This window comes from Stenella coeruleoalba, assembly GCF_951394435.1.
Source record: "Stenella coeruleoalba genome assembly, chromosome: 14".
NCBI lineage: Eukaryota > Metazoa > Chordata > Mammalia > Artiodactyla > Delphinidae > Stenella > Stenella coeruleoalba.
In genome coordinates, this window is record NC_137160.1 from 5,829,189 (window position 1) to 5,845,639 (window position 16,451).

Here is a 16,451-nt window from a genome sequence, read left to right on the forward strand (position 1 = left end):
TTTATATTGAATACCATGTGTCTCCAAGATAAATCATAGCCTCTGATGCTCTCACCCATAAATAAGAGAAAATCAATTCAAAGTAACTGAGATGATAGGGATGTGTATTGTTTCAAAAGAGCAAGAAGCCCAGAGAAGTGCAACTCCAGGCGAGGTGAGTACCGTGCCCCAGTGATATTCTTAAGGACTCACGGTTCTCCATGGTTCTATTCTGCTCATCATAGAGTCAGCATTTTCTTACCTTAGCATCTGTCAACATCACAAGTTGCCCACCACACATGGTCCCAAAGGCGCCAACACAAACATGACCACAACTTGAGCTGGGAAAACTGTATGCCTTATGTCTATTTAGTATCAAGGAAAACGTTCTCAGAAGCCCTCAAGTAGGCTCACCTTTATGTTACGCTGGCTGTAATCAGACAAAATAATTGTATCTAGAAGAGATGGAAGTTTACCCAAACCTTGAATTATCTATGGATACATTTTACAAAAACATCTGTTGTCTGATTATAAAGAAAATGAGTAAAATTTTTACTTGGTTATTAGATGAAGTAATGACATGGGGAGGTTTTTTAAAATGGCTTCTTGATAAAAATCCTGTAGTAATAATATTACATTATGTAAATTAACATTTCAGTCTTAACATTATCATGCACTTTTTATTTAATCATTTAATTTCCCCTCGTACGTTTTATAAGGCACATTCCTGAATAATTTAATGGTATCTTACTCAACCTCATTTTAAGTCCTAAATGCAGAATAAGACTAATTGTCTTTTTCTCAATTTTTAAGATCCTGACTTTAAGGACCTTGGAGTTTTGAAACCATTACCAGGTTGGTAAAAGAGATATTTAATACCGTTCAGAGGCCTTTGTTTTCTGCTATGATATATACTTTCGGTTTATTACTCAAGCTCCATTTTTGTATGTTTGTTTGGCATTTTGTTATTTAGTGTGTGAGTTTGAGATGGGCGGCCCTGAAGGCATTGTGGAGTCTATACAAATTATGAAGGAAGGCAAAGCTTCTGCTAGCGAGGCCGTTGATTGCAAGTGGTACATCCGAGCACCTCCACGATCCAAGGTCAGTCTCAAGGTGAAATGCAGGTTTGACAGTTGGCCTGCCAAGTGTCTCCAGCGTGCACTGCTTTGAACCAACTGAACATGCTTCGTTCATTTCAGAGTGCAATCATAAGCTATCATTTTCTTTTAGTTTTGAATTGCAAATCGCCTTCCTCTGTTTAATGTAACTTTCAAGGTCATAAATAATATGGAGAGGATGTTGGAGAGCTCATTGGATAACCTGGATAAGAGACTCTGGGGTAAATCTACCTCTCTGAAAAGTGCATTGAAATGTCACATATAAGCTATGGTTCTGAGCATAACTTATGTCCTTATTGTCAGTATCTGTAGTTTACTTGCTTTTTAACCTAAAATCATATCTATGGAAGAAATTGTCCAGGGCTCACAAAGTCATGTGTCTCTGGAATATAAGATAAACCTGCAATAGGGCTGAGGGACAGACAGTGGTGATCAGGACCATGAAAAAGAGACAGCAGGTCCTTAACTGCCTGTTAAACTCCTTGATGATCATCATGAGAAAATGTTGGTCCAGCATCACCAAGTTCTCCATTTTCTTCATAATATGCCCAAAATCTAGATTTTATGTTGATTACCTTGATTTTTTTTAATTTTGTTTTTTGGCCATGCTGCACAACGTGTGGGATCTTAGATCCCCGACCAGTGATCAAACACGCATCCCCTGCGGTGGAAGCGTGGAGTCTTAACCACTGGACTGCCAGGGAAGTCCCTGATTACCTTGATTTTTAAATGTTGACGATAAATTTTAAAAGTGGGAAACATTAGACGTATTAAACTAAATATATTGTGGGCCAGATTCAGACTCAGATCACTGTTTTGGAAACACTTGTTTAGAACAACCCCGTTCATTCTATTATGGATGTATCTTAAGAAATATTGGGATGAGTAATTTTGTGCCAGTAGCCGTCACAGGTTTAGAGTGTCTATTATTTGCTTATTCTCCCTTTATTGTCATCCTTCATTTATAGAATATAGTTACAACCAAGCTTTACTGATTTATTAGATTTGGAGTTGCCCATTTATTGAGGTTGAAACAGTTTGTTATTTAATTAATTGACTTAGTGATGCTATAAACTCTCAAGCACTGTGCTGAGGAAATGAAAAATTACGCTGTCCTCCTGTTTCCAGTTTAATCCGTAGACAACTATGTATCAAAATAATCCATGGAATATGACAAGATCATTATGGTATTTATAAGGTGTAGTAGAGTGAGGGAAAGGACCACATATAGCTGGTGAGGAAAATCAAGGGTGGAATCTAATTGCATTGCAGGGCGTCCTCTGAATCTTAATGAGAAATGGTGCTGTCAGGTAGACAAGGTGGGAAAGACTCTCCATGTAGAGCGAATAGCATCTGGAAGGTCATAGGATCATAAGAGAGCATGCTTTTTCAGGAATTCAAGGAACGGCATGTGACCAAATGAAAGCAGAACTATGGAGGTGAGTGGTTAAGCTGAAGGGCTCTGTCCATTCCCCTAAAGAGCCCAGATTTATCCTGAGTGCATTAGTGATACATGGAAGAGTGTGAAACAGGAAAGTGATGTGATCGGATCTGCATTTTTGAAGAACAGATTTTCCCTGTCTAGAAAAGACAGAGGTGTTAACACCTCAAGCTATAGATACAAAAGAATTTGGTGGCTGGATATTTAGGATGAGGGAAAAATAAAACTCATGTCTGAGGGAGTTGGTATTTCAGGAAGTATTTTTGTGCTTCTTCGCTTGATTGCCCGTGAATATGTCTTTGGGGTTCGCATATAATTTGGAAGTGTGGAACACTTTCCCCAAGCTTCTGGTTATGGAGATTCAGACCATGGTCCAAGTTCCAGCTTTGCCACTGCAGGTCTCTTTGCATCTGAACAAGTCTTTAAAAAGTTAATTGCATTATGAAGAAAGACACAGTGATTCCTCCTTCAAAAAAAATCCAAGGCTACTGGTGACATAAAACCCAACCCACTACAAAGATAATGTGAGAGCTAGATTGCAGTTGATTATGTTCCCTTACATAATCTGTGGGTTCACATGTGCTGTTTATTTTCCTTAAACTCTATGAGTGAAAGATTTTATAGATTTTTTTTTCAACAGGGAATATTTGAGTCCCACCTCATGGTCATAACTAGCACCTTTGTCACCTCAGTGTCAAAGAGACAGTTTCTATGGAATTGCAAACACACAACCATTTCCTTCCAGCTGGTGAATAGACTGTCTTCTGTACAATTGCAGAACAACAATACCCAGTGTACCTGCCTGTTACAGAATTTGGCATTCTGTGACCCAAAGGGGAAACCGCCTGCAGAGCTGGACAAAGCCGCCTGCAGAGCTGGCTCTATTGTGACAGACTTTCTCTGTTAAATTAAAGGTTAGGGGATAGGAAGTGGCTTTGAATAACTGTCGAGAAAAGCAAGAACTGGAGATGACAGCCTATGTGGGCTTTCTATTTATATGGAGTTCCTAGCAGCCTCGGAGAACAGACTATCAAAGCGCAAGTTAAACCTGAAATGGCTCATGTGAATATTTGAATGATAACTAGTGACGGAAACATATTACACAATGAAAGTGCAAAATAGCTTACTGGGGTTCTATTAAAATTTACATCGAGGGTACATTCCTTCTCAGCCTCTTCACAAACAGAAAATACAATATCTGATATTTCCTTTGTTTGAGAATTGTAATACAGATGATCGCCTTTAATTAGAATGCGATTAACCCAGATTTCTTAGAAACTGGAATACCAGAGCCAGAAAGAAAGTTGGAAATACGTTACTGATGTGTCCTTTAACAGATGAATACGTTGAGTCAGGATAGTGAAGTTGGTTAACGATGGGATGTCGAAATATGCCTCTGTAAGCAACACTTTGGTTTTCATACAGATTCTAGAGCAAGGGTGGTAGGAGAGTATTATGGTGTCTAGTTCTGGATCTGGTCCAGGAAAGAATCATTAGAGAAGAATGTTGGATGAGCCCATCGTGGTAACAATGTCAATTTCATGAAGGCTGAGACTTATTTCTCTCTAGATACCCAGTACCAAGAAAAATCTGTCATTCAGTTAAAACACGTGGAAAAAATAAACTGATGTATACATATCTAGAAAAATGGACATGGTGACAATCTTCAAGCATATGAAGAACTGTTAGGAGACAGAAATAAGAGGACAAGGCTTAATCTGCATGTTTTCAAGTACGGCAGTTTATTTGTATGCTTGAATCTAGAGAAATATTCAATATAAAGAAGGTTTTTGTTTTTTATTTTAATAATGGAGATGCCCAAAGATCAAATGAGATTCCGTGGGAGGAATCCAAGTAAAATTTGGCAGGAATTTTGTATAATAATTAAAAAGTCAAGTAATTTTTTGGCATAGATAATGTTAAACTCCTTTTAAGACCAAAACTTGATGAATCTATGATAAGTAACTGCTTAAATATTTGATTAGTTAGTAAAAGGGCTGAAGCCAGTTCTCCGTGTCCTGACTCGAAGTCCAGTGTGATGTCACAAAACCACACTATTTGGGGAAATTGTCAAATTTGTTAAGACAAGAAAATAAATAAATCAAAAGACTTTTAAAAGTGTATACATGAAGATAATTAATTTAATGATTAAGGTCTTGGGAGAATAAAACTAGCTTTTATTAATTACCCATCATTTAAAACTTCAAATTAATTTTTAAATGTTACTTAATTCAAAATACTTTGATTAAAATTAGGATAAAAAACAGAAAAACTTGACAAATACAATAAATCAATCTTTTATAGTGAAGTTGAGTTTTCAGCCTCATATGACCTTAGCAAAAAAACACAGTCCAGCTTACCAATATTTCTAACCTATAGATAATACATGGGCATTGTTTGAAGCTGCTCAGTTTGTGGTAATTTGTTATGGGATCAAGGAGAAAATGCAACAGGCAAAGGGTAGCAACAATAATTGTTGACAATGATAAGTTTAGGGATTCTAAAGATTGAGTCTGCTCTTATTATCTCCAAAATGAAAATAAAAATTTGGTAAACAGATTAAATATCTTAACTGATTAGATAACTACCAATGTTATGGTTCAACTTTGTTTTTAAATGAAATCTCAGTTTTGTAGCATCAGATTTTGGAGGGTTACTCAGATGGACCTGAAATTTTTTGATACTTGTCTGTGCATGCCAGAACACCATTTTAATATGGCTGTATCTGGGTGTGTTGTGTGGGGTGTGTGTTTTTTCAACAGTATGATGTTCTGGTTTTTTCCTCCAAATAAAGTGCTACCCTCTAAATTCATGGGGTAGTCTACCTAAAATTATAAGGCCTGGCAAGTCCAGCCACAAATAAAAAGCAACCACAGAAATCCTGGGTTACACGCTTTTTAGAATGTAGCTTTAGTTATCAAAGTGTAAAGCAATATGGAAACCATGGTTAACGTTTTTCAGACTGTGGTGTATTTAATTTGTATTTATCATGGAGAAAACGTTTCTGGCAAATCTTAAATAATTGCGCCAAACAATGTTTGTATTTTGCATATCATTGTGACATGAGAGGAGAGAGCCGGTTGAATGGTTGGTATTACACGTTTGTAAGTATATTAACTTAGTAAATCGTTAGCTAGATTTACTTGCTTTAAGTATACGAAAGGGATTCTGCTGTCTACATTAGTGTGATTTGGAAGACAGATATCACTAGAAATTGTTTATGTGTTCTGAAGCCTCCCACGTCCTATTCAATAAATCATTTTGTCAGCTCCAACTCTTTGTGATTGATTAGAAAGAAGAATGCCTCAAAATGATTCACGGAGAGGAGATTGTAATCTGACTATTTTACTGGAGTTATATATGATTCTGTTTATCACTTTCTCTTTTCTTCAGCAGAGAGACTAACGCGCTTTCTGTGGTTTTCTACCTTAAGTGAAAACATTGTCATATGGCATTCTTCCCCTTAGTGATATTATGGCACAAGGTTTAAGCGGATGAGACGTCATCCAAATCCTAATGTAGGGAGGGTTTTTATACGATATATACTATAGCTAGTGTGGGAAAACTTGAGCACTTTTCTGGCTAATGGCGTTTGACTTTTGCAGCAACACCTCTGTGCCCAGTAAAGCTAATACCCACTGGAATATTTTCTTTCTTTCTTTAAACTATTAAAAAAAAATTTTAATGATTGAATGCTTCAGGAGTGAATAAATAAAATCTAGTGACTGTAATCGTTCACTTCCTCTATGAATAGTATTCTGTCTAATAAGAATAGTCTTTCGATACAGAAGGTTCTTAGACTTCAGCCATTGCCCTTCATGTAAGAATGCAAACCATTCACCTCCCGTGGAAGTTCACACTCTCTAGAACTGTCAAATGAGAACACATGGGCCGAATATGCAAATTGTCTTTCTAACTACAGCAGTATTCTTCTATAAGATAATCTTATTTTTAAAGAAAAGTTAAGACAGCCATTTACTTCAGAGAGACACATTTATTTTCTGTGAATGTTATTCATATCTCAATCGTCAATATGTTTCTTAGCCCCTTTAGAAAACTAGAAATGGTTTTGCTTTGCTTGCTTATTTGTCGATTTTGTTGGAGTTTGTTTTTATTCAAGACTATAAGATTCTTTCTGGAATATCAGTCTTTGAAAATTTTCAAAAAATTTATATGCAGCTGCAAAGTTTGATACTAAGGAGAAAAGTGTCAGGCATATCTGAGTTCAATACCAATCTATTACTAAAGGGCCTGTGTCACTTTGAGAAAGTTACTTAGCTTTTCTAAACCTTGGTGTGTTTTTTCATTTTAAAATAGTTATTATAATAGTGTGTATTACTGTTGAGAGATTTGAGTGAAATAATGTGTTAGCTCAATGTCTTAAGTTATTGCCAGTACACGACGCAAATACTAAGTTAGTATGTTAAGTTGTGTTTCTGAAATAATTGTTCAGACATGTTCGGCCACTGAATCACTCAACCTGAAAATGTCACAGGATCAAATATCTTTGTTTCTTGAATTAGTCAAGTGATTACTTTATTTTTCTTTCTGTGGGGATGCTGTTTGCTTTTTATAGCTTTGTAAGAGCATTGGAGGGAGGGGTTTTCAGTTACCCTACTCAGTGTTTTCTCCTGTTAGTAACTATGTACGTTTACAATTGTAATTGCATATTCTTTTGAGGTCTAATAAACTATGTTGGAGTCATTGTATAGTATTTGAGAATATAGCTATATATTTGATTTTTGTTGCATTTAACAACTTTTTTACTTTCTAAGAATACCTAGATTTTATAGGTATTTACATTTTTTATATTTTTATAGTGTTTTCAATTTGTTTACTTTTATTCAGGATGGGGCTAGTGAAGCGCTCTTTAAAACAAAAGTTTAGGATTTTAATACTACTTAAGGCTTTCACGTTGATTTACTTATTTTCCTTGAGCAAAAGCTATTTTGTCTCCTGTGCTCCAGCTTCCTGGTAAAGGTCATCTAACTACAGACCCAGTTCCTTTTTACAAATCCTTGTGAAAATTTGAAAAACAAACCAGTTAGTAGAAACTTGGAAGGTTTAACATTTTCAGATATGCCTTCCTAGGGTGGACAATTTGGAATTTTCTGGATAATTTTCAGGAATGTAACATTTGGTTGGGAAGAGTGCATCCAAGATGGGCTACATGAGTAATATTTGAACTTTTCATAGAATAAAACAAAGCAATGACGGAGGAATGAAGAACAGGCAGGCTTTCCTAGGCTGTATGTTTTATAAGATCGCAGTAATGGCAGTTAATTTAAAGTCAGTATCAAAGTATTTGGGAATTTTGGGATAGCTTCCAACTGAGATGTTACAGATTGCATATACATGAAAACCTGCTCACCATGCAAAGCATAATGAAACTACAGTGCTTTCCATTGTTTCTTAGTTTTGTCCATTTCCCCCTATTTTTCTCTTTTTGTTCTTCCTCCTGAGACTTATGTGACGATTTCCTGCCATGGGACTCACATTTTATTTACACTCAATTCCTTCTGAGTCTGCAACATATGACGTATATGCTTTTATGTCATAGTTTAGAGTTATAAATACCTTGTTTTGAAAATGATTGCATGTCATTTTCTACTGCAAATAATAAAATGTCAATTATTCTATGTAATTATCATGATTTATGGCACTCAAAACAAAGTCTGGGGTATAGGTGGCCAATGAATGTGAGACAGATGCTGAAAAAATGAAGTTAATAAAGAAAACAGAATTTCCAACCAGTAGGTCATTAAACGTACATCTGTGCAAACTTTATGGAGTGAGTGTTTAACATACACAGCACATGGTGTACCACTGCGAATCAAAGAAGTACACCACCACCCCCGCTTTTCAGGAACACACAGTTTAGCAAAAAGTACATATAACCTGTAACTAAAGCTTAACATATGTTCAAAATACTTTAGCACAAAGGGAGAATCATGCCGCCGTGGTTGGGGAGGGGGAGGGCTGAACCTTCTTTTTTTAATATTATTATTCTATAAGTTACAGGTGTACAGCCTTATAATTTACCACCTGTGTACTCTGCAGAGTGGTCACCACCACAGGTCTGGTTACCATCCATTCCCATACAGTCGACCCCTTTCACCTGTTTTGCCCACCCTCAACTCACTTCCCCTCTGGTAACAACTAATCTGTTTTTTCTGTCTAAGAGTTTGATTTTGTTTGTTTGTTTTATAGATTCCACATATGTGTGAAATCATAGCGTTTGTCTTTCTCCACCTGACTTCCTTCATGTGGGCATAATACCTTCAAGGTCCATCCATGTTGTCACAACTGGCAGGATTTTGTTCTTTTTTATGGCTGAGTAGTAGTCCATTGTACATAAATGTTTATCATTGGTTGAATTAATTGTTTGTGATTTTTAATGCATATTTGTGCAGAGTCAAATAATATCTGATGCTCTTAAAACAGTATGTCTGAAGCAGTATAATATTGTGGAAGGATTATGGACTAGAGAGTTGGAAGGAACTTGTGTCTAATTTGCAGTTTATACCATCCGAGTCTGCATTTCCTGAACATGACAATAAAATGTGCCACTTTATAGAGTTGTTGGGAGTATTTAACAGTAATCTATAAAGTAGGTTATACATACGGTACTTTTTACTCATTAAGTGTTAATTTAATTTTTATTTACTTGGACTTAAAATGCCTTGACCCTGTTACGGTGAGAATGATCATAGATTAGCTGTGCTTTTTAAAATATTCTGAACCTCAAAAATGAAGCAGCATAGTTATGTGAAATAATCTAAACAAAGTAAAATCAGAGACGGTCTTTTGAAACCATTTCTGGTTTTGTTTGATATTCGTACAAATTATTTATTTCCCTGAATTTTTGGAAGTGGATTGAAGCCACGGATCTGTAACAAAAATGTATCAGGAATATTTAAAACACATTTGTGCTGGTTAAAATAAAACAGTGTGTAAGTATGAAAACTAATAACTGATTCCAGATAAGTTATGAGAAGAAATAAGGATCATTTGTGTAAAAATACTCAGCTATGGGACATGGTACATTTACCTAAAGAAAGGACAATAACATTTGAAAACAATTTTAAACACAAGTTGATCTGAGTCATACGTCTTTACTTTCCACAGGGAAAAAATAATAAGATTGATTGCAATCAAGACTGTCTTGTGAGACAGAAAGAGAAAGGAAGTTCTGGTGCTTAGCGAACTACTTTCCTGTATTCATTCTGGGAAATTATCCTATCTTTGTTGTTTTACAGATCTACTTACGATTCTTGGACTATGAGATGCAGAATTCAAATGAATGCAAAAGGAATTTTGTGGCGGTGTATGATGGAAGCAGCTCCGTGGAGGATCTGAAAGCCAAGTTCTGCAGCACTGTGGCCAATGACGTCATGCTCCGTACAGGTCTCGGGGTCGTCCGCATGTGGGCGGACGAGGGCAGTCGCAACAGCCGGTTTCAGATGCTCTTCACATCCTTTCAAGAACGTAAGAATCTCTGCACTTCACTGTTTATCCCTCGAATGTGTCAGATGATGCAAATCTCATAAACTGTTGATGGTGTTTTCTTCATGCAGTTTGAGCACAGCAGGCTGCGCCTTAGTAAGTTGTTCACATCGCTGAGATTCTCTTTCCTTCACTTTGGTCCAGGGACAGGAGAGTTACATATTACCTTTTGATTACCTATATCGGCATATGCATCGTAGCCTTGCTTAAGACACTTCACACTATTCAATTGGGAAATGATGAATTTTGTTTGTCTTTTGTTTAGCTCTTACCAAGCTATGGAACTGAGGCAGCAGCTTCCAAATGAAGTTTAAGTCTTAAAAACCTGCATAGAAATATTTGGTAGGTTCTCTTTAGTAAGCTTCTCTTGCCGTCCCACTGATTTCAAATAGGTCTGTGACTACAGAGCTCCTATTAAAGTAGGCAAAGAGGGAGAATTGCTTGGGAAGAGAGTAAATAGAAAAAGTTCCAGAAAATAGTTTAAACGGCTCAATGGATGACACCCAGAGTTATGGGCAAAGCACAGAAATTTTAGAAAATCCTGTTCTAACAAATAATGAATTATATGAATAGATATATGTTTGAACTGTTCTTTAGAAGCTTTGAATAATTCATGTTTAATAAATTTATACAAATGAAAAATAAACCTAAGAAATTAAGCTTTAAGGAATCAGTCCTTTACCATTTGAAACTATACATTTTTTAAAAACAGAAAAGACAATGTTTTTGAAATGTCAAGGATTTCTCAGTGATAGAGCAGTCACTGTTTTTTCAATTCATAAATGTTAAATGTATTAGATGATTACTTTGTATCATAAATGAATAGTTTGGGCTTTAAGTTGCTCTTTAATTACCCAGTTGGAGAATTCTAGGGCCCCAGAAGTACTGAATGTCACTCAGTCTTTCTAAATCTTGATACCATCACACAGTATGTTAAATCTCCCACCCAAGATTATTGCAGATTTCAACAGCACGTTGCTATCTATGTCTTCATTTCAGGAGTTGATCAAAATGTTAGAACGAGTGCATCTTTATTTCAGCAAGGTATCTGGCCAAAAAACCCTCATCATTTTCTTGTTTGGAATTTGAAGAAATTCAGGCTGTAAGATAGCACATTTGGTGTTTTCACCGATGATTGCTTTACCATATCCGGTCGATTGTGCCTTTGGTGAGGCTCAGAGTGTACCTTACTCAATATTTTTGTCTGTCTTGGATAATCACAGATTGAGAACTTTCTAATTTAACACATACGGAAGTTCTAGTTAATATGTTAGTTGATATAATCGAGTTTTTAAAACTATCACAAAAATATGTAGTTTTTATCAAAGCTATGCCATGAAATGTAGTAAGGATAAATTAAAATATGTATTCTTACGTTTCATATATCAAGTAAAGAAACTCTGACTCCTAGGACTTCCTAAGGTTTTATTGCATTCAAACTCAACATAAGCCAATAATTTTTTAAAGAATTGACAAAAAATATCTAAGGCAGTATTGGCTTATATTAAGGAAAATGCAATAAACAGCTCAAAGAAGATACTCCTGTAGGAAGCTGCACTGGTCAAAATGCAAATCACATAGCCTGTTCTCTTCTGGGTGTTATTACTGAGGAGCAGAGTCATCAGTTAGAAGAGGCTGACCGGGATGCAGAAGCATCTGGAATCATGGGAAAAGGGCAAAGGAGAAGGAATGTTTATCTTACAGATTTCTTTTTTTCAAAATGTGATAACTACCTTAGACTAAGGTGGGTGATACGGATTAATGTTTGAGAGGTAAGATTAATGTTTGTTAAATTAATTATAGGAAACTATTTGAGTGTAATTTAGGAAGAAGAAACGTCTAGATCGTAGGAGCTGCAATATTCCAAAATTGAATGGGTTCCCACAGAGGCTATTCCACAGAAGGCTATATGAGAAATGGGTTCTCATCGGGCGTGAATGGTGTAGGGGAAGTGTCTAGGTTGGATAGGGGAAAAGGAAGACTAGCTAACGTCTAAGGTCCCTTTCATCTCGAAGATTAAGACCTGTGAGACTTTGAAATTCTGCTTATATAAGAAATGGTGAATTCTATCATACTGGTAAAATTCTGCTTATATAAGAAATGGTGAATTATATCATTAGAGATATTTTTGAGCTAAAAGACAGAGTTTTCATTCTGTAATTAAATGATCTCTGGAAGTCATTCAAGTGGGTGAACTTTCAGTGACTAATCCAGAAGAAACAGGGTATTCTCCCTAAGAAAGCCACTTAATGTTCCTACACAGTGGAGGGACGATCACGCTCATCTGAGTGAGTATTACGTAGCAGTTTCCATGATTATCTCATAAATTTACAGGAAGCTTTGATTGAAACAAATTTATCCTCTGTGTCATGTTGCCTATGCCGTTTTGTGATGATATTTTGTTTTTTCTGCCTTGACTAAAACTGTGCAGAATTCTACTATTCCATGCCTACGATCAATCAAAGTCAGCGTGTGATGGAGTATATGGGTATAGACTAAGTATTTTTGCTTTGAAATCAAGGTATTCCCGATAAAAGATGAAAAGTTTCAAAACAACAGGAAGTAGACTTCAATCAATTCTTTTATTCAGAAATGAGTGATTCTAATCTTTATTCCACATACACACACATATGGAATAAAGATTAGAGATGTGAGTCAATGACCAGCTTTTTCTTACTCAAATAATGAGAAACCACCTTGATATTTTTCTTGGTTCCTCTGTTTATTAGGTGGTATCCCCAAGTGCAGTGTTGAAAAGTGCTTAGGGCATAATCAACACTATTCTAATATCTGTCAAAACGTCTTATATTAGGACCATAGGATATTTTTAGGAGTTAGATAAGAGCTTAGAAGCCATCTATTTCTATCTCAAACATTTTATGAATTCAAACAGAAAAAGAAAAGACCCAGGGAAGTTAACTGACTTTCCCTGAATACCCTCAACACCATGCTTAATGATTTGAAAACAGCACGGAGGCAAGAATGTAAGACCTGACTAATGGATGCAAGTGGGAATATATTTTCAACTCATTTTATTTTTACATTTGTATCTGAATAAATTACAGTAAAGGGAAAGGATGAGTGTATAAGAGAGAGGCGTAGAAATTCTTACTGTGAGTCATCCCACTTTGAGGTTTCACAGGCACCTTAGAAGAATTTTAAAAGTCTGGATTAAATGCCAACATTTGCAACAATGAAAACTATCCTCTAATATAATGGGAGGAATATAAGATCACTGAATTGAGAAGTATTTACCTTCAACTGTGTCATGAGAAATAACATCTTCCCTAGATAGGTCCTATAAATATCATACTCCTGCCCCTACTGTCTTGCTAACTCTTCACCTCAGCCTTTTCTCAGCTCTGCCTGAGATTGCTGCCCTGATTAATGGTATCACAGTGCTGTTGGCTGCTGTTAAAAAAATGTTTAGAACAACTTTGAAGCCTATCAACCAGAGAACAAACAATCAGTGTTATCACCAAATAGGCACTGTCTTACTTCATTAGATTATAGTCTTTTTAATACTTCAAATGGCATCTTGTACTCAGCTTACTCAGAATGCTCAGTCCACTCTTAAATAATCTATACAGTGGAGATGAACACATATATGGGCACCCGAAAAAGACCTCAAATTTTTAGGTATTAATTTCGGATAGTATTCTCTACGAAAGATGACTTATTTAAACTTTAAATATATTCTGAAATGAAGAGGAAAACGTATTAACCACTGTGACTAATTTGCTTTCTTGGGTCAAAAATCAACAATTATGAGAATCAGGTTAGAAACACAGCTGAGGATAAAGAAGAATGAATCCAACTTGAGATAAAGACGGAATAGTTTGAATAATTCTCACATTGATCTTGAAAGTATGCTATATTTTATTTTAGTGACTCAATTTAAGATTGCCTATAAGAATAGAGTTTTACACATTTGCATCACTTTTCATAAAGACGTTGGTCTTGCTCTAAAAAATCATCTAAAATTTTTTGAATTCATTATGGTTAGTGTAATTTCAATGTTGAGCATACTTATACATGAAAACGCATGATCAGTTATGATAGAACTGTATATTTAAGTATTGTATATGTATAATGGAGACATTCGTGAAATGTACCTCTTCACATTGAGTCACAAGCCAGATTTTCTGATCCTGCCTTTTCCTGAACACACCGTGAATTTGCAGTAACTAGAATGAATGAATACAGTAGTGATGTCTCATTGTGACTTCTGAAGTTCTACCTTCAGCTGCTCTTCGGCTCTTATTTACACCATGATAAAATCTCAATCACTTAATGCTTGATTAACAGGCAGCCTATTTCTGTTAAAAACAGACATGTAAGTAAAAAGAGATGAAAAGAAAATTGTTCATTTTAAAGATGTGGGAACAATGTTTACAATAATTTGCTAAAATGAGACTTTGTATTTCATTTCATATCAATTTATGGCAAAAGGCCATAGAGCCTAAACTACAGATTTATTTACAGTAAAGAAATATACATACAGTAATATTTAATTTTAAAGAGGAGTTGAATTGAAGGATTCTGTGGAAGGCACAGAATCCTACAATATCATATTGTAATTAAATTACATTCTATGGCAAAAGTTATTTTGCAGGTGTAAATAAGGTCTTAGTCAATTGATTTTGAGTTCATCAAAAGGGAGATTATCTTGGGTGGACCTGACCTCGTCAGGTGAGCTCCCCAAAATAAGGTGAAGCACGAGTCAGAAAGACTGCTGGCCTGGAAGAAGAAAGCAGACAGGTATGTTGTGAACTGCCTGCCTGTTACAGGGGTGAACTCTAGGAGCTGAGAACATCCCTAGCCATTGACTAGCAAGTAAATGGGGACCCCAGTTGTATAACTGCAAGGAACTGAATTCTACCAACAACCCGAATAAGCTAGGAAGACAACCCTGAGAATCAGATGAAAACCACAGCCCCAACCGATGCCTTGATTTCACCTTGTAAGATTCTAGCAAAAGATCCAGTTCTTGGGCTTCTGAAATTGTGTGATAAAAATTGGGTGTCGTTTTAAGATATTAAAATTGGGGTGATTATTACACAGCAATAGAAAACTATTGCGGATTTTGGTACTGTATGTGAGATGCTGCTGTAACAAATACCTAATAGGTGGAGACAGGTTTGGAATCAAGCAGTGATCATAGGTTGGTTGAATTTTGAGAATAATGACAGAAAAAGCCTAAATTGCCTCAGACAGGTGGTTAAAATATACCTGGACTTGGAGGGCTGCCAGTGGGGCTCAGATAGAAGTGAGGAGTATTTATTAGAAACTGGAGGAAGGGCGATCCTTGTTTTGTAGTGGCAGAAAGTGTAGCGAAATTGTGTCCTGCAGCGATGTCAGAAGGCAGACTTGTAAGTGACAAACATTGGCTCTCTAACTAAGTAGACTACTGAGAAAAGTGGTGGAGGTATAGCCTGGTTTCTCTGGCTGCTTATAGTAACATGAGGAAGGGGAGAAATAAATCTAAAGAATTATTAAACTAAAAGGAATTAGGACTGGATGGTTTTTAAAGCCCCAGCTTCTTCAGGTGGCAAAGGTGTTAAAAGTTACAAATGACGCTGAAAATACGGCAGAGAGAAAAGGCTGAATATGACTGTATAACCTTTGCTCAACCATCAGAAACATCAAAAAATCTCAGTGTTTAGTAACTAAAAGGCCCTTCAAAGAAGAGGTTAAATTTGGACCTTATAGATCCTCTAAGTCAAGCTAGAGGGTCTCCAGGAGGAGAAGGGCAATGACCCTCAGCCATTACAGTGGTAACCAAGGGAGCGAAAGGATTCTCTCAAATAGATTTATGGGTGGGGTATTTGTCTAAGAGAACAAAGCCCAGTGAATTTCAAGCAAGACCCACAAGCCTCTTGAGAAAATTATTTCAGCAGAAACACTGTCGGCTTGGACTGAAAGGGAAGGAGAGAACCAAATGAAAACAGTTATCAGAACCCTAAAGCTCTAGTGGCCTGAAGCAATCTGATACTACCACTCAGCTGCATATACATGTTACTTTTCATGAGAAAAGAAGGATGACTAAGGGAGCAGAACTGAGAGCCTGGAGAGCAAAGTCCACAGCTACAGAGGCATAGTCCTAGAACTGGAAATATAATCAAGAAAAATCCAGCATTTACCCTGCTGGATTTCAAGACTGTTGTGGACCAGTGACTCCTATTTACTCTTCATTCTCCTTTGAACCAGAATCTCTGTAACTATTTTCTGATGCCTGTCTAACCATTGTGTTGGGAGTTTGGGGAAGGTGGTTTGTCTCTTTGGTTTCATGGGTCCACATGGAGAGGAACTGTACCTCAGGAACTGAAGTCCAGACTCCTTCAAGGACTGCCCCCAGGAGCCTTGTCTGCACAATATTTAGGTGACTTAGATGGTGAGATTTCAGA

The 16,451-nt window shown here is 36.4% G+C and overlaps 1 protein-coding gene across 4 annotated transcripts in view; it reads left to right on the top strand.

The window, feature by feature from the left end:
• NETO1 (neuropilin and tolloid like 1) overlaps nt 1-16,451 on the top strand; it is an 89,968-nt gene that overhangs the window by 50,979 nt on the left and 22,538 nt on the right. For 3 of the 4 annotated variants that reach the window (XM_079943092.1, XM_079943094.1, XM_079943093.1), the window contains 3 exons: nt 793-834; nt 953-1,080; nt 9,798-10,026. In XM_079943092.1, the coding sequence (XP_079799218.1) occupies nt 793-834; nt 953-1,080; nt 9,798-10,026 (399 nt within the window). Of the gene's footprint in view, nt 1-792; nt 835-952; nt 1,081-9,797; nt 10,027-16,451 lie in introns of those variants that run through there. The other variant, XR_013831365.1, reaches the window with a different exon arrangement.